The sequence below is a fragment of the Hypanus sabinus genome, chromosome 1, assembly GCF_030144855.1.
Source record: "Hypanus sabinus isolate sHypSab1 chromosome 1, sHypSab1.hap1, whole genome shotgun sequence".
NCBI classification, from domain to species: domain Eukaryota; kingdom Metazoa; phylum Chordata; class Chondrichthyes; order Myliobatiformes; family Dasyatidae; genus Hypanus; species Hypanus sabinus.
Window position 1 is genome coordinate 144,663,555 of NC_082706.1, and position 24,746 is coordinate 144,688,300.

General features: G+C 41.6%; 2 protein-coding genes across 2 annotated transcripts in view; one reads left to right on the top strand and one right to left on the bottom strand.

Moving 5' to 3' along the window:
• abcf2a (ATP-binding cassette, sub-family F (GCN20), member 2a) overlaps positions 1 to 6,722 on the bottom strand; it is a 76,927-nt gene extending 70,205 nt beyond the window's left edge. The window contains exon 1 of the mRNA XM_059978189.1: positions 6,603 to 6,722. The gene's annotated coding sequence lies outside the window, so the exon portion shown is untranslated. The remainder of the gene's footprint in view (positions 1 to 6,602) is intronic.
• A 2,975-nt stretch (positions 6,723 to 9,697) lies between these two features.
• Positions 9,698 to 24,746, top strand: part of faim2a (Fas apoptotic inhibitory molecule 2a) — a 43,797-nt gene continuing 28,748 nt past the window's right edge. The window contains exons 1-5 of the mRNA XM_059978245.1: positions 9,698 to 9,798; positions 14,594 to 14,829; positions 18,916 to 19,049; positions 19,329 to 19,393; positions 20,525 to 20,578. Coding sequence (XP_059834228.1) covers positions 14,634 to 14,829; positions 18,916 to 19,049; positions 19,329 to 19,393; positions 20,525 to 20,578 — 449 coding nt within the window. The 5' untranslated portion in view covers positions 9,698 to 9,798; positions 14,594 to 14,633. The remainder of the gene's footprint in view (positions 9,799 to 14,593; positions 14,830 to 18,915; positions 19,050 to 19,328; positions 19,394 to 20,524; positions 20,579 to 24,746) is intronic.

The following is a 24,746-nucleotide window of genomic DNA, read 5'->3' on the forward strand; positions in this document are numbered from 1 at the left end:
AATTCCAGGATTTCAACCCAGCATAAGATGGCAAAGTGTGTGAAGTCAGAATGATGGATTCCAATGGCTTTACTTCTCCTTTCTCAGCGGAAAGGACCCTTGGTCTAGCAGTGACCAGGTTACATTTGATATGACCAAATGATAACCACCTTAAATAAATGAACTTGGTCTGTGACAGATCAGTATTGAATTGAATTGACCTTATTTCTTACATCCTTCACACACGAGGAGTAAAAATCTGTACACTACATCTCCAGCTAAATGTGCAATGTGCAATCATAGTAATAAATAGAATAGTCAATGTAATATAGAGTACACTCAAATCAGAGCGAGTTCTTCAGTCTGATGACCTGGTGGAAGAAGCTGTCCCGGAGCCTGTCAGTCCTGGCTTTTATGCTGTGGTATCGTTTCCCAGATGGTAGTAGCTGGAATAGATTGTGGTTGGGGTGACTCGGGTCCCCAGTGATCCTATGGGCCCTTTTTACACACCAGTAATTATCCAGCTCTCATCCAACATTCTCTAGAGCATCTGGACAACAACTACATCAGACTATTATTTACTGCCTACAACTCCACTTTCAATACTCTTGCTCCAAGCAAACTCACCATCAAATTCCAGATCCTGGGAGTCAACACATCCCTCTACAATTGAATTGTTGACTTCCTAACCAACAGATTGCAATCAGTAAGGATAGGAGCAATATCTTTTGTCACTATTATTCTTAACACTGGTGCTCAACAACAATACATCCTCACTCTCCTATACTCCTCGTACAATCATTACCGTGTGGCTAGATTCTGCTCCAAGTCCATCTACAAGTTTGCAGGTGATACCCCCAAAGTGGGCCATATCTCAAATAATGAGTTGGAATACCTGAATGAAATGAAGACTTTCCCTCAATGTAAGCAAAACAAAAAAGCTTGTTATTGACTTCAGGAAGGGGAGAGAATTGCAGTGCACATACTCCTGTCTATATCAACGATGCTGAGGTTGAGGGCTTCAAGTTCTTAGGAGTGAGCTTCACTAATAACCTGCCCTGGTCGTAGCACGTAGATACCATAGCTAAAAACCTCATAGATACCCCTCTTCCCACACAAAAGAAGATGAACAAAACAAATCAGACACAATGAACCCACCCCCTCTCCAATCCCTCCTCTTACACAGACAAAAACAACAAAACGGATTGGGCATATTGTTAGGGAGACAGAAAGGAAATTCTGTGGCTCCAAAAGAGACATCAGGATGGTGGGATGCCTCACAGGTGTAGAAGTCTATGATGTATCTGAACAACTGCAGGATATTCTCAAGGGAGAAGGTGAATAGCCAGAGGTTATGGTGCATATTGGTACTAATGGCATAGGCAGAAAAGAGGAAAGAGTTCCTACGCAGTGAGAACATAGAATTAGGAAAGAGACTGAAGGGGACCTCCGAGGTTGTAATCTCCAGATTACTTCCTGTGCCATGGGCTAGTGCAGATAGGAATGGGGTGAAAGCACGGATGAATGAGTGGCTGAGGGTGCAGGAGAAAGGGTTTCAAGTTCTTGGATCATTGGAACCTTTTCTGGGGACCCATGAACTTAGAACATGGATCAATACATGGAATTACAATGTTGTAGCCATAAATGAAACTTGGTTGAGGGGGCAGGATTGAGTGATTAATGCACCAGGTTTTCAAAGTTTTAGAAAAAAATAGAGGAGGTGATGGAGGGAGGTGGGAGTTTGTTGCACTACTAATCACGGACAATATCACAACTGCACTCAGGGGAGACATAATGGAGGGGTCAGACACCGAGTCCATTTGGGTGGAACTCAGGAATAGGAAGGATGCAATTCCAATGTACTACAGCAAACACACTGTACTACAGATCTCCTAATAGCTAACAAGACATTGAGGAACAGGTATGTAATCAGATTAGGGAAATGTGTAAAAATAATAGGGTTGCAGTCATTGGGGAATTTGATTTTTTAGCGCAAGGGATTACGATTTCTTAAATCAATATGTCGACAGTCCAGCAAGTTGAGGGGCTATACTGGCTTAGTGTTGGGTAATAAGCGAGGTGACTGACCTTTCAATGGGTGAGCTGTTAGAGAACAGTAACCACAATTTTTTTACTTTCAGGATAGCTAACGATAAGGACTAGACAGCAGGGTGACCCATTGGGGCATCCTTTGAGAGAAGGGTAGTGCAGTCTGATGTGACCAGAATGAACATTAAATTTGCCCCTGATTGCTTTTGGTAATGCTTTGCTTTGGAAACTGAAGAAGAAAACCTCAGTTTATTAAAGAAGAATGACGCATAGCAAGGCAAATATAGCTCCTCCTTGTTTAAATAAGGACACTTTTGATGGCATCATTTCTGGTTGATCTACCACCCTTGTGTCTCTCGTTGTTATTCTGGAGACATGCAGTCCTTTCATTTGCCATCTCTTCATCTCTTCTGCTGTTTATTCTTTGTCTCTGATCTTGGAGATGTGCGGCCCTGGACTCATCTGATTCTTGTTCTTGCCCTCTCCTTTCCACTTCCCGATGATGTCATCTCTTGACCATAATGTCCCCCTTCTCTTTCCATGTGGCATAATTAGGCTGACCATATTTTTTTTTACCCTAATGCTGGACAAAAGATATGAAGCAGTAACACCAAAGCCTCCAGGATGCCGATTATTCTTGATGGTTGGCACTCTCCTAAATGGACGTGATATAGTCACCGCTGTCCTTTGACTGCAGCAAAGGGTTTGATGGGTGTCTCGAAGTATGTCATTACAATAAGATTTAATTATCTCTTATTGATGGGTGCAAGTTAGATCTGTCCCAATCCTGCACATGCATATTGTGCTCAACAGAATGTGACCACTCAAAATAGACCTGCCCTGCCCTTTTGCTCTGGTTGGTGTCGCTGCTGTGAGCATTGTAAGCCGCTTCTGAGGCTGGCTGTACGCATGCGTCATGGTGTTGTGTTGCAGTTTCCATCATGGCTAACTTCGGCTCTCGGATGAAAGCGGGGCTGTTGATTTTGGCGAGTGAGCATTTTTATACATATAACCCTGAACTTTCCCTGCATTCTGTAAGTTAGCGCATCTTAAGTTGAGTTAGCCAAAAATAGTGCTGCTATAATGCACCGTTTGCGCTAACTGGTGATCACAAACAAACAGAGCATGAGTCTTAGCAGTATATAGATAGGTATGTCCCTTGTGGGAGTTTAAAGTTGGAGTAGGACAAATTATGAGGGCATTGAGCAGGAACAAGTAAGTGTTAATTGGGAACATCTTTTCTCTGACAAGTCCACATCACATAGGTGGAGGGTGTTAAAAGGTCAATTGCAGAGTACAGGAAAGGTATGTTCCTGTTAGACAGAAGGACTGCGATCAAAAGATAAAAGAACCTTGGATGTCCAGAGAAGTAATGAATTTAGTCAAGAGAAAGGAAAAGTATGTAAAGCTTCGGAAGTTAGGATCAAACAAAGCATGTGAGCAGTACAAAGCTAGAAATGTAAAGAAGGGAATTAGGAAAGCCAGGAGAGGCCATGAAACGTCTTTAGCAAGTAGGATTAAGGTGACTCCCAAGACATTCTATAAGTACATCAGAGCAAGACAATAACTATTAAGAGGATGGGACTACTTGAGGATAAAGGAGGGAACATTTGCTTGGATGCAGGGAATGGGAGTGAGGTACTAAATGAGTACCTTGCTTCAGTATTAACCAAGGAAAAGGACAAGAAAGACAAGGAGATCAGTGCAGAGTGTATAAATACGTTAGGGTCATTTACAGATTAAGGAGGAGGAAGTGTTGGGCCTCCTAATGAGTATTAAAGTGGATAAATCCCGAGGGCCTGATGGGATTTACCCAGGTTACTGAAGGAGGCAAGATTGCAGGGCGCTTGGCCAATATCTTGTCTTCTCTAGCCACAGCAGAGTTCCTGAAGAACTGGTGAGTGGCTAATGTACTTTTACTTAAGAAGGGAACAAGAGAAAACCCTGGGAACTATATCAGTCATAGGGGTAATTGGAGGGTAATTGTAGGGTAATTGCTGGAGAAAATTCTTAGAGGGGGAAGAGAAATAGGACATATGAGCATTTGGAAACCATGGCTTAATTAGGGAGAGCCAGAATGGTTTTGTGTGAGATACCAACTGATTGGATTTTTTAACAAGGTGATGAGAGAAAGACTACTGGCTGTAATAGCTGTGAGTGGTAGTTCAACTAAGTACTGAGCAAAGGGGGATGAATACTTTCAAACTGCTGACATTTCAGTTTTAGAATTTTTAAGTTTTTCATGATTTACAGTTATCCCTCCTTTTTGGGCTCTACTGTGGAAAAAAGAGCATATGATTCACAGATAAAAATTCTCAGTTAAATTAATCAAAATTCTTGATTGTAATACTCATTTATGTGAACAAAGGGTTGGGGGGGAGAATAGTTTTATAAGACACTGCAATATTACTGTGTTTCATGCCAAAACAAAACTGAAAAACAATGACCAGATCCTCTATATTCTATATACTCTATATAGGGTGGGGAGGGGGAGGGAAGATGTGCTTGGTGGTGGGATCCCATTGGAAATGGCATAAGTTATGGAGAATTATGTACTAGGTGTGGAGGCTAATGGGGTGGTAGGTGAGGACAAAAGGAGCGCTATCCTTGGCATGATGGCAAGAGGATGGGGTGAGGGCAGATGTGCACAAAATGGAAGTGATGCGGGTGAGGGCAGCATTGATCGAGGAAGGGAAGCCCCTTTCTTTGAAGGAATGGGATATCTCTTCGAAGGAATGGGAATAGGATATGTTCTAGTATGAAAAGCCTCATCCTGAGGGCAGATGTGGCAGAAATGGAGGATCTGAGAGAAGGGTAATGCATTTTTACGAGTGACAGGGCACAAAGTGGTATAGTCCAGATGGCTGTGAGAGTCAGCAGATGGAGGGAAAGTTGATAAACCTGTCATTAGCCAGATACTAGCCATGGTAGAAGTATTACTGAAAAAACATTTTGAACCTTAAAATAAATGAAATATAATTGTATACAATGATGAAATTATGAGCATCTCTGTTGATTGTGAGTACCGCACAAAACTTAACAAACAAGTCTATAGATGAAGCACTTTAAGCAAAAATTAAGCTATCACATTACATTTTAACAACCTGTACATCTTTGGTCTGAACTTCAAAGGTAATACATCTGCATTATCTAAAACAATTTTCCAATACTTTTATCTTTTTTTAAAAAAAAATATTGGAAAGGTTCCTTGAAAGAAAACAATTCAAGTCAGAGAATGGCTTGCAGCTTGTCCAACTAATAAAAATCAGTTATTATAAACAGAGCCTAAATATTTACACTGGAAAATCTGGAAATTGCAAGACTCAGTTAATATAGTGACCAAATTTAAAAAACTTATGTTGTGATTACATGAAAAAATTATAGAATTAGAATTTCTTAAAATTTCTTACATGCATCTCACAACATGATGACTGAAAATATTTATGTAGCATCTCTGTCACTATGTACAATAAATAAGGGAGGGAAATACTGCCCAAACACTAGGACTATATACATAATTGTTTTGCAACAATGCATGTAGCTGTATGTATGTGTACACAGAAAAATCATAATATTCTATACCACTATAGAGACAACTACTTTCAATAATATTCAGCGAGTGAATATGCTAAAATAAACTGTTCCCATTGGAGGCATCAAGAAATAGGAACAACTGGTCTTTCAAGTATGGTAAATCTTGTACACCTTATTTTTAAGGTAACTTTAAAAAAAATTCTTTCTTCTCTTTTAATATACATATATCTGTGCACTGGTAATGCTACTGCGATACTGTAATTCCTTTGGGATCAATAAATTATCTGTCTAATCTTCTGTTCTTACCTTAGTAACATTCTTTCCCCATCCCCCCCCCCATGAATTAAAAATCTATGTTGCAGGAATAGCCCACACGTACCTGCTCTATCATAATTTAAGAACACAACGATCACTAAACTCAGCACCATTCTCCTATACTAACTCCTTGATACTCTGAGGATCACTCAGCGAGGCCTCCACCGGATGGCCAAGGTTTGTCACCCTCTGACCAAGCAAATACTCCACGGAAGGCCCACCATAAAGAGACAAAGGAGGCCAAATAGCTGCGTTTACTGTAGGTTACACGAGGTCACTGCAACCAATATGTGTATAATCAGCAACAGGTCAAAGTGTTCTGAGAGTCGGGTCGGGGACGGCGCTATCTCTACCCCCACCCGCAAACAACGCTGGCAGGGCGGCGTTCCCTCAGTGCTGCAATGGTAGTGTCCCAAAGCTAAGGAGCATCCGATCTCATGGAAGCCTGGACCACCCGGAGAAGGCATAAACCGCATCAACCCTCCATTCATCCAAAGCTTGGAATCCCCGGATCCCCGGGAGCCGTGGCAGGCCCAAAGCCATAACAGACCGTCCAGGCCTGTGCCCCACAGTCGCGCCGGTACTTTCACCCCCTCCCCCACCACATTCAGTGGCGGATGTCACTGACTGAATCCATTCACATTAATAAAATCCTTGGGACTTAAGCAGACGGCCCACCCGGTCCGAATGACGGTTTCATGATAAGCTGCCGAGCGCCTCCTCACCTGAGGTCGGTGCCTGCCCGCCTGCTCTCTCCTTGCCGTCGCTCCCGTCAGAGAAAACCGCGTGCCCACCGGCTTCTGCTTCTCGTCAACGACGCACTGCAAAACGCAATCGGCGCCGCGCTTGGTCCTCTGGGATTTGTAGTTTACTGCCCTTTTCCGGCCTCTTTCCGTTTTAGGGCGAGATCAAAAAAGACTACATTTCCCACTGAGCATTGCGTGGTGGCGCAGCCAGTCTTCGCATTGCCTAGCTGCGAGCCGAGGCTATTTGGAGTTTCCCCAGATGATACCGCTCCTCTCTAAGCCTTCTGGGATTTGTAGTTCAATATGGGAAACTTGCTAGTTACTCAAGTAGTTGCTGTACTATATTTCCAACATTGGTAATTACATTTCTGGCGTCTTCCCCCTTCCTTTCCAGTCATAAAGAAGGGCTTCGGCCCGAAAAGTCGGCAGTTTATTCATTTCCATAGATGCTGCCTGACCTGCTGAGTTCTCCAGCATTTCGTGTGTGTTGCTTTAGGTTTCCCATAATTCTTACTCTTCTTGGTGTTAAGTTTAATGGCGGTTGGCAGACCAACATGAGATGTATAACTGCCACCTACTGAGTTGGGTATGGAACAAAGAAACAGGAACTATACCCACTAAATTCCCCACCCCCAAAAAAACTCATAATATCAAAAAGCCTACTGTTTTTCAGAAAGTCAAATATGCACTTGCATTCATTATGGTGACAGTGATAATCCTAACAGATTTTCCATGTTAAACTGCGTCTGTCCCAAAGATCCCAATTTAGCAGTTAGATGTTTCCTTTGCACCTCATAGGAAGTACATTTAAACAATATATGCTGCACTATTTCTTGACAAGCGCACTCCCTACAGATACCAGTATTATGCAAATTAATTCTTAACAGGAAGCATGTAAAATGTAAGTATTATCTTAATACCTGCTTTTATATCCATATCTCAGTTGAGTTCCCACCATCCTCTGAATTTTATATAAATGCCATCCTTTCTTTTCCTTATCCCAACTTTGTTGCCACAGTGAATGAATCGACTTTGTAAATATGGCTTTCATGTCCCCCTTATACAAAGGCACCACTACATTTATATCCTTAACTTTAGCGATTGCTTGGCAAGAATGTCTGCCATCTTCAACCCCTATATGGGCAGGGACCCTTATGAAATGTATACACAGGACTAGAGCCTCAACCTATGTCCAATCTCAAGAAGAATGTTTGGCCTACAATTTGAAGTACCTGTTTAAATAGATGTCCAGACTGAGAACGAATCACACCATAGAAGAACATAATTAAGGCATACTTCTTCGATCCATTCCAAGGCTAAAATTATACAACCATCTCAAATGTGAATACTGACACTTAGTCTAATAATCTGTTCTCAATAATCAGCTGAAACTTTGGAGCATAAACAGAAATGCCCAGGCAATGTCACTGGATCTTTTGAACCATCTGTGTTGATATGTAAGAATCCATACAATCTGCCTTGCATATAATGCTGAACTTCCTGTGTGGCTAATAAACAACCACTCCTCATCTTGTTATCTTCCTGAAGGCTAAAATCAACCACAGGCAAAGGGAAAAAACATAGAAGCGTGACAGAAAATGGTACACTGGAACCATAATCCACATTAAACCACCCAAGATTTTGTGCCAATTCATTTCCCATTCACTCAAAACTGAAGACCTTACAAATACAATGTTCCCAACACTCTACTCATGTTACCAATAGTGGATGGCCAACTTTATGTCCTCTTCCTTTAACCCTATAAACCATTGCTAACCGTAACCCACATAGATGTAAAAGTACTTCACCCATTTCTACCAGTAATGCCGAAGTTGGGAACGGTTTAATAGCACCACAACATAATCTTAATGCTTGAGCTTCAACTTTATCTTGGGGTGAGGCTGGCCCATAAGGAACATATCCATAATCAAAGACAGATCTGATTAAAGCAACATAGATTTGTTTAAGTAACCTATTACTCACATCACAAGCACCCGGGCACAATACGAGCTTTTTTATACTTTTCTCGAATTTTATTCACATGGATCCTCTGTGTTAACCTTGTGTCCATCCACATACCTAAAACTTAACCACTGACTTTTGTTTAAGAGATTTACCATATAACTTGAGATCAATTGTGGGTGTAATGTTCTTTCTTGAAAAATTAACAACTTGAGTCTTTGCAACAGAAAATTTAACCCCCCATGACCCCATTCCTCTACTTTATTAACAGCTGCCTGCATTTTCCTAATTCTATAAATTTAATTCCTGCCTCTCTTCCACACTTGGAAAAATCATTTGGAAAGATTTGGAAATATCTGAACCAATATTAAAAAGTATCATTATATTTTAAAAAGTATCATTAATCATAATATTAAAAAGAAGTGGGCTCCCTTTGTCTAACTCACATTCCTTAGAGAATCTATCACATTTTTTAAAAATCTTAAGTCCAATTGAACATTCTACCACCTATTCCCATCTTTTCCAGTTTAAGCAGGGATACTTGAGTCCCTAACATATCATAAGCTTTCTCTACATCAAAGAAAACTGCTACCACTTATTATTTGTTAATTTGGGCCGTACAAATATCAAATTCCTAATTTACATTTCCCCTAATTCCTAAAAATTCCTAACTGATTTATGTAAATCTGCTTGTGGATTTACAAAGGAGGATGGAGGGAGAAGTATTTCATATTATACTTTGAAATTAATCATGGATGACAACACGTAGCGATATTCTGATACAAAACTTGGGTGTTCCGGTTTCCTCCAACCGTCCAAAGGTTGGTAGGTTAATTGTCATTGTAAATTATCCCGTGATTAGGCTAAGGCTAAATCGGGGGATTACTGGGCGGCGCGGCTCGAAAAGCCTATTCTGCGCTGTATTTCAATAAATAATAATAAAATATAAATAACCAAGAAAATACTCCTACCCACTGCGGATCACGGTGCACTGAGAGTTACAAGCACAAGCGACTTGCCGTCAGCCAGCGCCATTCATGATCATAGCCAGTGGTGTTTACGTCACGCTCCGCGTGCAAAACTACAATACCGGGGGGGGGGGGGGGGGGTCGCGCTGTTGCCCGGGTAACGGAGTTCTGCGGTTGTCGGCTCTCTAACGGCCGTGGGTGGGCGAGTGAGAGCAGCGGAGCCTTTCAGTTAGCGAAGTCTCCCGGTAAGTGGATAGGGATGGTCTGCCTTGTGCAGGACGGAGAAGAACCGGGGCAGGAGGAGCAGCTTCAGGGTCCCGTCCCCTCATCCTGGGGGCCTTCAGCTCTCCCGCTGAATCTCTGATCCTGAACCCCGACCCATTCACTCCTTGCTCCTGACCTCTCAGCCCGTCATCCCTAAGCCATTGACCCTTCATCCTGACCTCAACCCTTTACCCCGTCTCTGATCCGCGAACTATTAACCACTTGCTCTTAACCCGAACCCTTCAGCCCCGCCCTTCATCCCCAAGCCGCTGACCCCTTACTCATGTTCACTTACCAACTCATCCCTGACCCAGTTCCTCATCAAGGTGTTGCAGTTAAAATTTTCCAGTAAGACTAAAACTGATTGTGGACTTCAGGATGGGGAAGTCGAGGGGATACACACCAGTCCTCATAGAGGGATCAGAAGTGAGCAGTTTCAAGCTCCTGTGTGTATGCGTCTCTGAAGATCTACCCTGGATCCAAGTATTTACAAAGAAGGCACGCCAGCAGCTATATTTCATCTGGAGTTTGAGGAGAGTGGGCACATCATCAAAGTTGCAAATTTCTACAGATGTACCACGAAGAGCATTCTAACTAGTTGTGTCACTGTGTAGTATGGAGAGGCCACTGCACAGGATCAAAAAATGCTGAGGAAAGTTGTAAACTCAGTCAGCTCCATCATGGGCACTAGCCTCCCGAAGGCCAAAGAACTTGTCATAGTTGTGGTCTTTTTTGGGATTTGTCAACTACTATAACAGGTTCCTGCCAAACCTGGCTATGGTGTTCCACCCCTTGAATTCTTCACTCTCTATTGAGCATTGCAGAACCAACATCCAAGCCATTGGATCTCACTGTAGATCTCATCCACCCAGTCCACCAGAGCTGACTTTGCATGCTAGGGCAGGCATGTCCCTATTTCATTGGGGTATGAGGCTGTTGTGTGTGTGTATGATTAAGCATGTGTGTTATGCAGCAAGAGTACATTGCAATACTTAATAAAAACTGGACCCAAATACATCCCTCTACAGTCTGGAGAAGTCCTGTCAGAAGTGGTCTTAATGTAAGAGTTGCTGCCAAAAAGCCATTCCTCCAAAATATAACAAGGTCAAGAGACTCACCTATGCACAAAAACACAAGGACTGGGGTTCTGAACAATGGCAGCAAATGTTCTGGACCGACAAGTCAAAATTTGACATTTTCCGCTCAAAATGTTTGTCCGTAGAAGAGTGCTACATGGATCTATCTGCAGCCAACAGTGAAGTAAAGCACAGGTTTCCTGCAGTTTTGTGGCTGCGTTTCTGTAAATAGTGTTGGTTTATGGAATTCTCATTGCTGAGAAGTACAAGCAGATACTCATTCAACACACAATAGCATCTGGGAGGTGTCTGATTGTCATGCTGCAGCAGGATAATGACCCCAAACACACTACCTTCAGCAAAAAGAAAAGCAAGTCCTGCAACAGCTGGTATGTTCTTCAGAGTCCTGCTCTCAACATCAACAAGGCTGTCTGGAGTTATCTAGAGAGAGAAGCGAACAAGACAGGCAAGGTCTGCAGAAGAACTGTTGCAAATTCTTCAATATGCTTGGAACAACCTACCAGCCAATTTTCTTATAAACCGTGAACCCATTTTAAAGGCAAAGGGTGCTTACACAAATTATTGATATGATTTAGTTTTTAACTATTTATAGCTCTTTAGAGTAATATTTTTAATATTTAGAACTTTTCATTATTTTTGAAAGCTTCTTCACTTTACATAATAGTTTTAGGTGCCTAAGACTTCTGCACAGTACTGTCTGTGTGCATTGGTACTGTATACTGTATTACACTGTACTGCTGACACAAAACAAGAACGAATTTCATGACAAAGTGATGGTAAACCTTTCAATATGGGTCTCTGTTGTCGACTGAAAGTGAGAAGGGGAAAGGAATCATGGCTGGGAAAAGGGAAGGGAGAAGGGAGGGAGTGAGATGCACCCGAGAAATATTCTGTAATGATCAATAAACCAGTTTGGAAACAAATGGCTTTGTCTGATGACTCAGGACCAGGTGTGTCTGCATCTGTGCTACTCTCCACTCCTGGCACTCCTTCTCCACCACCTGTCCTTTATCTCTCTTGAGGCACTTCGTCCTCACTATTCCCAACATCCTTTGCACCCGTATATATAGATGTGGGAACCATTTCCAAGGCACCTCATTATATAGATGCAAATATTCCAAAATCTGAAATCCGAAATGCTTCTGGCCCCAAGTATTTCGGATCAGGGGTGCTCAACCTGTATGTATGTGCATATAATATGTAGCCCATTATTCCCCCACCTTGTCTTTCTCCCATCTATACTCTTCCCAATTGTTTTCCCATGATATCAAGCTATTGATGTTGCTGGATTGTCATTAATCTGAAATCAACAGTTGCTTTTCCTAGTCCCCACATTCTGCCTGACAATGTTATAGAGATGAACATAGGTAACACCCAAGGAAATAAGGGCATACTGTACATGAATTATGTACACTGTGACAACCATATATCCAAAAGTAAGATGTCAAAGAGCAATGAAGTGAATGACTCTGTGCATACATATATTGATGTTATACTTGTGAGACAAAGATAAGATGGTCTCTCTATCCTATTTTGTTATTCAGTAGGATCATGGCTGATAATTGCCACAAGTCCTCTTTCTTATCTAACCCCACACCCTCTAAAAACAACATTCTGAAGCTGGAAATCTGAAATAAACCTGTTTGGAGGTTGTTCACTTAAAATAGTTCACTTTACCTTATTTCCTCTGGATTCCTGAATGTACAAAAATCTGTCTGTCACAGCCTTGAATTGGTAAATTTATTTATAATGTATTGAGGTACCGTGGAAAACTTTTGCATTTATACAGACCAATTCATTACAGAATACATTGTGATAGTTCAAGGTAAAACAGTAGCAAAAGGTAAAATAAAGTGTTATCATTACAGAGAAAATGTAGTGCAGTTAGACAATAAGGTGCTGGGTCATAACAAATTAGATTGTGAGGTCAAGAGTCCATTTTAACATACTAGGGAACTGTTCAATAGTTTTATAACAGTAGGGTAGAAGCTGTTCTTGAGCCTTTAGTGCATGCTTTCAAGCTTTTGTATCTTTTGCCCAATGCAACGGGAAAGGGCCTGGGTGGGTGGGGGAGGGGTCTTTGATAATGCTGATTACTTCACTGAGACAGCAAGAAGTGTAAACAGAGTCCACGGGGGTGGGGGGGGGGTGGGGGGGTAGTTTCTGACACACGGTGAGCTGTTGAGCTGTGTCCACAACTCTGCAGTTTCTTGCAGTCATGGGCAGACCAGTTGTCATACCAATTTGTGATATCATAAGGTCCATGGAAATTTTTTAAAAAATCAAAGATTTACCACCTTTACATTTAAAAAACATCTCTACTCAAGATAAGATGATCCCTCTTCCTAGGTTATCCAATTAAAAGAGACAACCTCTCTGCAACACCTGTCAATTCCTTTAACGTTCTTTTTATCTCTGATATCACCTATAATTTTTTTAAAATTCCAGTGTATGCAGGCTATTCATTACCAGTCTCTCTTTGGAGGACAAACATTCCAGAGATCAGCTCGGTAAATCTGCATTACAACAGTTCCCAAAACAACAACTCTTGATTTGTGGAAATGAACAGTTCATTTCCACGGATGCTGCCCAACCTGCTGAGTTCCTCCAGCGTGTTGTGCATGTTGCTTTGACCCCAGCATCTGTGGAGTATTTTGTGTTTAACTCTTGTTACGTACTGAGTATTATAGTATGGAGATGCAGAAGTGAAAGCAGTGTCATAGAACAGAAGACCATAAGATTTAGGAGTAGAATTAAGCCATTCAGCTCATCAGGTCTGCACTGCCGTTCCATCTAGGCTAATTTTATTAACCCTCTCAACCCCATTCTCCTGCCTTCTTAGATCTTGAAGGAGATGGACTGAGCAGAAACTGTTCTGAGTGAGATCTGCAATGTTGAAGTTTCCATCTTTTAGATATGATTTAAACCTGATACTAAAGATCACAGGGTGCTGTACTGGTATTGATATTGGTTTGTTATTGTTACATGTACCAAGATACAGTGAAAACTTGTCTTGCATACTGTCTGTGCATATCAAATCATTACTGATGTGCATTGGGATAAAACAAAGTGAAACAATAGCAATGCAGAATAAAGTGTAAAGCTACCAAAAAAATTGCAGTGCAGGTAAACAATAAAATGCAAGATCATAACAATTGTGAGGCCAAGAGTCCATCGTATTGTAGAATTGTCGTTTCAAGAGTTTGATAACAGTCGGGTAGAAGCTGTCCTTGAGCCTGCAGGTACATGCTTTCAGATTTTTTTATCTTCTGCCTGATGGGATAGGGAGAAGAGAGAATGACTGGGTTGGGTGGAGAAGTACACTGGCTGCTTTACTGAGGTAGTGAAGTGTAGACTGAGTCCATAGAGGAGAGGTTGATATCTGTGATTTGTTGAGCTGTGTCCACAACTCTCTGCAGTTTCTTGTGGTTTCATGCAGAGCAGTGGCCATACCAATCCAGATGAAGAAATGGGAGAACATGATATTTATTTTCCAACCAACTGTCACATCATGTTGTATATGGGATCTTGATTAGTTGTCATGTTTCCAAGTTACTACAATGATCACACTTCATAAAGTACTTAATTAGTGGTCGTGCAAGTTACCAAACAATATTCAATGCTTTGCTTCAAAAAGTTGAGCAACTTGCCAAAGTGAATTTCTGTTTTTCTTTCCTAGTATGCTGATATCTCACTAAAAAGCCAATGACTATTGAATCATGCACCTTCCTTCGGTAACACCAAGCTACAATGAGACAATTGCAAGTAGAGAGCATCCAATCACAGGCCACCAACCAGTGTCCACTGACCAGCAGACTTACCCCATGCAACAGCCCTACTCCCTACAGCAGCTGTATCCAGGCCAGCAGCCAACGAGTCAGCATCCGAACTGGGTTTTTGCACAACCTGGCCTCTGTAAGTATTCGTTCTCAGCAAACAAAAAACCTAACCTGCTAATTATTTTCAACATTTTGTATTTTTATTATGCAATTGCAGAACTTGCCTATACTGTCAGGAAGTAAACCACCAGCCCATTGCAAATCTGAGAATAACAGTTTAGTACAAAATGATCCCTACAGATTGGCTGTATGTACATAGCAGGTTGTGATCTGGAATTCATTTCCTGGAAAGATAATGAAGCAAAGGATCATTGGTAGATAATTGGAGGGAAAATTTTCAACAGTTTTTGAGAAAGACAAGCCTCCAGTCACTTTCTATAGCATTGCCAGGTCGCACTCTACAAAAAATTCCATATCTAGAAGTCACAAATCATGAGTGTGATTGAATACTTGTCTGGATGAGAGTAACTCCTGTAGCACTATCTACCACTGTCTGGGGTAGTGGAGGTATAATTTGTCCATCTGTGCTGATCACCCCATCCTTGACTAAGCTGTTCCACTGTGAACTGTGTTCCACTATCGCTGAGCAGCAGTGAACCATCTGATAGGCCTATCGGAGTTCTCTTTGGGAACTAGATGACTTGATCAGCATTTCTGATCTGGCTATTGTTCACGATTGCACTTTAAAAAAAGATCAAAGCAATCGACTTAATTGCCATTCCATCCGCGACCCTAAGCATTTGCTCAGTCCACCACAGGCACACCCTGGCTTCAGGGTTATTCACCAAAACCTCCTTGACAGTTAACCACTTGGCATGATTAGCTTATTATTTAATTATTTATGGCTTTATATTGCTATATTTCTTCACTATTCTTGGTTGGTGCGGCTGTAACGAAACCCAATTTCCCTCAGGATCAATAAAGTACGTCTGTCTGTCTTTCAAAAGTCTACCTCTATCACCTTGAAGCCGAGAATAAATGGCGCAGGTTCCCCCCAAGTTAGACAGTATCCTGACTTAGTAATACTGTGCCCATAAAAAGTATTCACCCCACCCCTTGGAAGTTTTCATGTTTTATTATTTTATAACATTGAATCACAGTGGATTTAATTTGGCTTTTTTTGACACTGATCAACAGAAAAATACTCTTTTGTGTCAAAGTGAAAATAGATCTCTACAAAGTGATCTAAATTAATTACAAATATAAAACTAAAATAATTGATTGCGTAAGTATTCACCCCCTTCATCAGTATTTATTCAGTGTACCTTAGGCAGAAATTACAGCTTTGAGTCTGTGTAGATAGGTCTCTATCAGCTTTGCACATCTGGAGACCTCAACTTTTCCCCATTCTTCATTACCAAACTGCTCAAACTCTGTCAGATTGCTTGGGGATTATGAGTGAACTGCCCTTTTCAAGTCCAGCCACAAATTCTCAATTCAGAGTTCTGAACTCTGACTTGGCCACAGCAGGACATTAACTTTGTTGTTTTTAAGCCATTTATATGTAGCTTTGGCTTTATGCTTGGGGTCATTGTCTGCTGGAAAACAAATCTCCCAAGTAACCATTCTCTTGCAGACTGCATCAGGTTTTCCTCCAGGATTTCCCTGTATTTTGCTGCATTTATTTTACCCTCTACTTTCATAAGCCTTCCAGGGCCTACAACAGTGTAGCATCCCCACAGCATGATGCTGCCACCACCATGCTTCATGTAGGGATGGTGTGTTTTTGATGATGTGCAGTGTTTAGCTTATGCCAAACATAACGTTTAGTCTGATGGCCAAAAAGCTCAATTTTGGTTTAATCAGACCATAGAATCTTCTTCCAGCTATCTTCAGGGTCTCCCACGTGCCTTCTGGCAAACTCTACCCGAGATTTCATGTGAGTGTTTTTTCAACAGTGGCTTTCTCTTTGACACTTTCCCATAAAGTTGCAACTGATGAAGCACCCAGGCTACAATTGTATCTCAGTTTCTCCTATCCCAGCCACTGAAGCTTATAGCTCCTCCAGAGTTCTCTTGGTGGCCTCCATCACTGATTCTCTTCTTGCACAATCACTCAGTTTTTGTAGACAGTCTACTCTAGGCAGATTTACAGCTGTACCATATCCTTTCCATTTCTTGATGATTGACTTAATTGTACTCCAAGGGATATTCAGCAACTTGGAAAATTTCTTGTATCCATCTCCTTACTTGTGCTTCTCAATAACCTTTTTGTGGGGTTTCTTGGCATGTTCTTCTGTCTTCATGGTGTAGTTTTTGCCAGGATACTGACTCACCAGCAGTTGGATCTTCCAGATACAGATGTATTTTTACTGCAATCAGTTTAAACACCTTGAATGTACACTAGTGATCTCCATTTAACTAATTATGTTACTTCTAAAACTAATTGGCTACACCAGTGATGATTTGGTGCGTCATATTAAAAGGGATGAATACTTATGCAATCAATTATTTTGTGCTTTATGTTTATAATTAATTTAGATCACTTTGTAGATCACTTTGTTTTCAAAAGTCTTTTTCTGTTGATCAGTGTTAAAAAAGCCAAATTAAATCCACTGTGATTCAACGTTGCAGAACAATAAAACATAAGAGCTTCCCAGGGGGTTGAATACTTTTTATAGGCACTGTATATCCCTTTTCATATTCATTCATCATCTAAATCTTGGGACTGCATATTATACAACTCTTACTGCAGCTGCTCTGAAGGCAGCTCATCACTACCTTCTCAAAGGCAGTTAGGGAAGAGACTGTGTGCATAAATTTGGTTACTAGCTATAGACGAACATCATTGGTTCTTCATTGTTGCTGGAATGGATGGCACTGTGGGAGAACCTTAACTTCTGGGCCTGATCACTTCCCTCTGCAACTGGATCCTAGACTTCCTGATTGGGAGACCTCAGTCAGTCTGGATTGGAAACAGCACCTCCAACACCATCACACTGAGCACGAGGGCCCCCAGGGCTGTGTGCTCAGTCCACTGTTGTTCACTCTGCTGACCCACGACTGTGCTGCAACACACAGCTCAAACCACATCATCAAGTTCGCTGATGACACGGCCGTAGTGGGTCTCATCAGCAAGAACAACGAGTCAGCATGCAGAGAGGAGGTGCAGCGGCTAATGGACTGGTACAGAGCCAACAACCTGTCTCTGAATGTGAACATAACAAAAGAGATGGTTGTTGACTTCAGGAGGACATGGAGCGACCATTCTCCGCTGAACATCGATGGCTCCTCAGTAGAGATCTTTAAAAGCACCAAATTTCTTGGTGTTCACCTGGCGGAGAATCTCACCTGGTCTATCAACACCAGTTCCATAGCAAAGAAAGCCCAGCAGTGTCTCTATTTTCTGAAAAGGCTGAGGAAAGTCCATCTCCCACCCTCTATCCTCTCCACATTCTACAGAGGTTGTATTGAGAGCATCCTGAGCAGCTGCATCACTGCCTGGATCAGAAATTGCACCATCTCGGATCACAAGACCCTCCAATGGATAGTGAGGTCAGCTGAGAAGATCATCAGGGTCTCTCTTCCCGCCATTACAGACATTTACACCACATGCTGCATCTGCAAAGCAAACAGCATTGTGAAGGATCCCACACACCCCTCATTCAAACTCTTCTCCCTCCTGCCATCTGGAAAAAGGCACCGAAGCATTTGGGCTCTCACGACCAGACTGTAACAGTTTCTTCCCTCAAGCCATCAGACTCCTCAATACCTGGAGTCTGGACTGACACCAACTTACTGCCCTCTACTGTGCCTGTTGTCTTGCTTATTATTTTTGGTAATGCCTGCACTGTTTCGTGCACTTTATGCAGTTTGTAGTGTAGTTTTTGTGTTGTTTTACGTAGTTCAGTTCAGTTTTTGTATTGTTTCATGTAGCACTATAGTCCTGAAAAATATTGTCTCATTTTTACTGTGTACTGTACCAGCAGTTATGGTCGGAATGACAATAAATAGTGACCTGACTTGACTTTGACTTGACTAGAAGCAGTACAGTTTACCACCACCTTCTCAAAGATGTTAGGGATAAGCAGGACAGACTAGTATCTCAATTCCAGAAAGTAAATAACTAACCAAAAATAAAACAACAACCAAAGCACCAAAAATGAATTACAAGCTGGGGTCTAACCAAATACTCAAGAATTTCTTTTTGCTTTGCTGTCCAGATCCTGGAAGCAGTTCTGGATATGTGTCAGCCACATTCTCTCCATACTCTCAGCCCAGCAACAGTGAGAGCATAGAGGCATCTGCCGCAGAGGCCTGGAACAACCAGATCGTGAGGCACAGGTTTGTACGGAAGGTGAGTTTGTACTTGGGTGATAAGACTGCCAGCCTCTGGGTCATAAAGAGTGGACCCTGAAATTCTCTGTCAATCTGTCTCTCTTACTCACATCTTTCTGCCGCACAAACATATACACATATGCTATCACTCTCCCTCAGTTTTTATCTGATTTTCTAATTCCCTATCTGTCTCTCGTTCACTCTCAGTCACCAGCTCTTGCCTGCCTCTGCAGAGGGAAGGAATTGTGGCAGAATGTTTATTGTCACTGATTTCCTTGGATTCTTGTCTTCCCAACAGGTTTATGCCATCTTGATGGTACAGTTACTGATTACTTTTGGAATTGTGGCTGTCTTTATGTTTTGGTAAGTGTCTTCATTCTGTTTTACTCATGCGATTTCTGGTGAACCTTACACTGCAAGGTCGCATTCGCAATCCTACTTCATAAAACTGAACCATTCAGTGAGTGCCTAATCTGCATAAAGATCGGAAGCAAGATCCCAACTCCTGGTAGTAGTCCCATTTTGTTTGCTCATCTCAACTGTATCTGTTACTGAATGAATTTTCTCCAGTGCAGGGTGATATGATACCAGTAACAGTGTTGCATATACATGGTTATCACAGGCACCTTCTATCACTTCTACATAAGATTTTGACATGGTAGATATTATAGAGATGCTTTTGATGCTGGGAAAGTTTGAGAACTGGGAGTCAATTTCGAAAATTTGTGGGCAGAACTGAGAAAGCATGTGCGAACAAGGAGGCCTACAAACCTGACTCAGTTACACCAGTTCTGTATGGAGCAATGGAACAAAATTCCAGTAACTTACTGTGAGAAGCTTGTGGAAGGCTATCCAAAACATTTGACCCAAGTTAAACAATTTAAAGGTAATGCTACCAAATACTAACAAAGTGTATGTAAACTTCTGACCCACTGGGAAATTGATGAAAGAAATAAAAGCTGAAATAAATCATTCTCTCTACTATTCTTCTGATACTTCACATTCTTAAAATAAAGTAGTGATCCTAATTGACCTAAGACAGGGAATGTTTTCTAGGATTAAATGTCAGGAATTGTGAAAAACTGAGTTTAAATGTATTTGGCTAAGGTGTATGTAAACTTCTGACTCTAACTGTAAGTCTCTGAAGTAAATGTAATGAACTGTTGGGAAAGTGAAAGATATATTGCGAAAGATTTATTGTAAGAGGTCAATACATAAATAGAGGTGACTAGCTTTGCTTATACAGGACCACATTCAGAATGCTGTACACTGATCTGCACTCCCAACACAAAGAAAGATGCACTTCCAACAGAGTGTAACACCAGTTCCATACTTCTCATATGTTTTATATGAAGAAATGTTTCCTAACTTTTCTCGTAACAGCTTGTTCTGATGTTTTAGTCATTTGTTCTTGACCAGTAAGATTGTATTTTCCAGATCATGAATGAGTAATTAATCAGTTGTGTTTGTGAATGTGTGCTTTCCCCTTTGCAGTGACCCAGTCAAAAGATATGTACATAAAAACATCATCTTGTACTACACCTCATTGTAAGTACAAAACTCCCTCTATCATTATGTGATACTGTAAGAAAAAAACTTTAAGAAAATAATGCTTAAAGAAATATTGAAGCTCCTGTTTACTTGTGAGTTTGTTTTGTAATTGAAGGAATTTTATTCATTGACCCGACTATTCATTTTTGTGGTTTGTGTGTTGCTAAGGTACATTGAATGTTAACCACAGGACCAAGCCTTCAGTTCAGCTGATCTGTGGAGTGCTCTTATTCAACATGAGCCTCTGAGCTTCATCCCCACTTAAAAAATAAGGTCACTTTATTTTTTTCTGTCTCTGGATTGGTATACTACAAATTTGAACACACATTCTTGCTGAGTTTCTAGTCTTGTTGAGGAGGGAGCTTACCATCAAGAAACTCCCTTCATAAATTATCTACTCAACAATGTTCAAAGGGTTTGACCACCTCAATGCAGCACTGTAGTCTGAGTGTTTCGTACATCAAACAGGCAGGACGTCTGATTTTTTAAAGATTGAGGAGGTGGAGTATGCTTTATGACGAACTCATCATGGTGCAGAGATGTGGCGGGTTCTGTCTCAATCCTATTCACCCAACCTAGAACATTGAGTGGTCAAGTGTCATCCATGTTATCAACTGATGGAGGTTTACACTGTCATCCTGGTAGTGGTGTACATTCCACCTGTGGACAACTTCTGGCAGGCACTGGAGGAGTTGAGCACCATTATCAGCAGTCAAGAAACAGCACATCCTGATACCTTCCCTATCATTGTGGGGGATTTCAACCAGGCCAGCTTGAAGTCTCCGAACAACTACCATCAACATATCACTTGTGGAACCAGAAGGGTCAACACACTTGCCCACTGCTATACCACCATCAAGAACACACTTATTGTACCATCTCACGCCCACTCTTTAGAAAATCCGATCACCTGGCAGTACTGTACTTCTAATCCCAGTATATGGTCAGAGACTAAAGACCACAGTGCCAGTAGTGAGGACCAAGGAATGCTTACAGGACAGCTTTGAGTCAGTGGACTGGACAGTATTCAGAGATTCATCTTTGAATCTAAATGAATACGCCACAGTTGTCACTGACTTCATCAAGACCTGTGTGGATCAGAGTGTACCTTTGAGAACATACTGGACATACCCAAACCAAAAGCCATGGATGAACGAGGAGATCCTAAATCTGCTGAGGGCTAGATCTGTGGCATTCAAGACCGGTGATCCAGAACTATACAAGAAGTCCAGGTATGACCTACAGAAAGCTATTTTAAGAGTGAGAAAACAATTCCAATTGAAGTTAGAGATGGAATAGATACACATCAGAGTTGGCAGGGTTTGCAGGCCATTACAGTTTTATAGTGGGGATTTTGAGGCTTTATCTCTTTGAGGCTTCAGCGAGGAGAGACGAGTGAGAGAAGGCAAAAAGCTTGTAAGTAGATATTTTTTTCTTTCAGTTGATTTATTATTTCTTTCTTTATAATTGCACAGTTAGAGCAATAGGGATGCCAGGCAGGATAGTTGAATGGTCCTCTTGCATGATGTGTGAAGGCAGGGAGACCTGTAGTGACCCTGACAACTTCACTTGCAAGAAGTGCATCCAGCTGCAGCTTCCAGCACTCTGCATTAAAGAGTTGGAGCTGGAAATGGATCGTTCAGGACTGAGGGGATGTTAGACAGGGCATATAGAGAAGTAGTTACACCTAAAGTGCAGGACAGAGGAAACTGGGTGACACCCAGGAAGGTGAAAGGGGTTAAACAGGCAGTGCATAGTATCTCTGTGGACAACCCCTGCCCACCCCCCCCTCAACAACAGGTGTATCTGGGCACCAGGGTACAGGACATCTTAAATGTCCTCAAACTTCTAAAGTGAGAGGGTAAGCAGCCAGAGGTTGTGGTCTACATAGGTACCAATGACATAGTAAAGAAGAGGGATAAGGTTCTACAAAGTGAGTTTAGGGAGTTAGGTGCTATGTTAAAGAACAGGACCTCTAGGGTTGTGATCTCAAGATTGTTACCCCTACCACATGCTAGAAAGATCAAACAGTATAACATATGGCTAAGGAGTTAGTGTAGGAGGGAGGGTTTCAGATTTTTGGACCATTGGACTGTCTTCCAGGGAATGTTGGACCTGTACACAAGAGATGGTTTGCACCTAAACTGGAGGGGGACCAATGGCCTAATCTGAAGGTCTGCTAGTACTGGATGGGAGGTGGAGTTAAACTAGAGTTGCAGGGAGATGGGAACCAGAGTGTCAGAACAGTTAGTGGAAAGCTTGTTAAGACCTCAGACAAAGTCAAGAAGCAAAAGGTTGAGCATGGTGTGACTAATGTTCGGAGTGGCATATATTTCAATACAAGAAGTATCATAAGACAGACAGATGAGCTCAGGTCATGGGCCACAAATGAAGTAAAAATATTGTAGTCATTAGTGAGACTTGGTTGCAGGAAGGGCAGTACTGGCAGCTCAGTATTCCAGGGTTCTGTTGTTATAGACATTATACGACATGAGGGATTAAAAGGGGAGGGTGATGTTAATAGTCAGGAAAAATGTCACTGCAGTGCTCAGTCAAGACTGACTGGAAGACTCATCTAGTGAAGTGTTATGGGTGGAAATGAGGAATAAGAAAAGTATGATCACATTACTGGAGCTATATTACAGACCACCCAACAGTCCTTGTGATTTAGAGGAACAAATCTGTAGAGAGATTGCGGATTGTTGCAAGAAACATAAGGTTGTTATAGTATGTGATTTTAACTTTTCACATATTGACTGGGACTCTCATGACTAGATGGGATAGAGTTTGTCAAATGTGGTCATGAACATTTTTCTTAATCAGTACGTAGAAATTCCAACGGGAGAGTGTGCAATACTTGATCTATTAGAGAATGGGACAGGGCAGGTGACGGAAATTTGTGTAGGAGGAAAAGTTGCATCTAGTGAACATAATGCCATTAATTTTAAGGTAATTATGGAAAAAGAATAGGTCTGATCCTTGGATTGAAATTCTAAATTGGAGAAAGGCCAATTTTGATAGTATCAGAAAAGATCTAGTAATTGTGGATTGTAACAGGCTGTTTTCTGACAAAGGTGTTCTTGGTATGTGGGAGTGCTTCAGGAGTGAAATTTTGAAAGTACGAAGGTTGGATGTGCTGGTCAGAATAAAAGGCAAGGATAACAGGTTTAGGGAACCTTGGTTTTCAAGAAAAATTGAGTCCCTAGTTAAGAAAAAAAGAGGTACATAGCAGCTATAGTCAGGTAGGAACAAATGAGGTACTTGAGTATAAGAAATGCAAGGGTAGACTCAAGAAAGAAATTGGGAGGATTAAAAGATGATATGAGGTTGCACTAGCAGAGAGGTGAATGAAGATCCTAAGGACTTCTACAGATATACTGTATGAAGAGCAAAAGGATTGCAAGGGACAAAATTGATTTTCTGGAAGATCAGAATGGTGATTTATGTGTGCAACCAGAAGAAATGTAGGAGATCTTAAAAGGATTTTTTGCATCTGTATTTACTCAGGAGACAGACACAGTGTCTATAGAAGTGAGGGAAAGCAGCAGTGAGGTAATGGACCCTGTACAGATTACAGAGGGTGAGATGTTTGCTGTCTTGAGACAAATCAGGAAGGACAAATCCCCAGGGCCTGACAAGGTGTTCCTTTGGACCCTTTGGGAGGCAAGTGAAGAAATTGCAGGGGCCCTAGCAGAGATAGTTAGATTTTCCTTAGCTAATGTTATTCCACTGTTTAAGATATTTGCTGCACGCCAACTCCAGGAAAAATGTCAAGAGCAGCACGGAGACCTCTTTATGACCTTCGTCGATCTGACCAAGGCATTTGATACGGTCAGCAGAGATGGCTTATGGAAGATAATGGAGAAGTTTGGCTGCCCTAGCAGGTTCATCACGATTGTTCGGCAGTTCCACGATGGCATGATGGTGAAAGTTTTGGATGATGGTGACGAGTCAGAAGCCTTCCCAGTGATGAACGGTGTGAAGCAAGGATGCATTCTTGCCCCTACACTCTTTAGCATGGTCTTCTCTGCTATGCTGAATGATGCCTTCCGCGATTGTCAGGATGATATACACGTCAGATACGGGACTGGCGGTGGGCTATTCAACCTCCGGCATCTACAAGCTGTTACAAAGGTAAAGGAGACCGTCGTCAGAGACCTCTTAT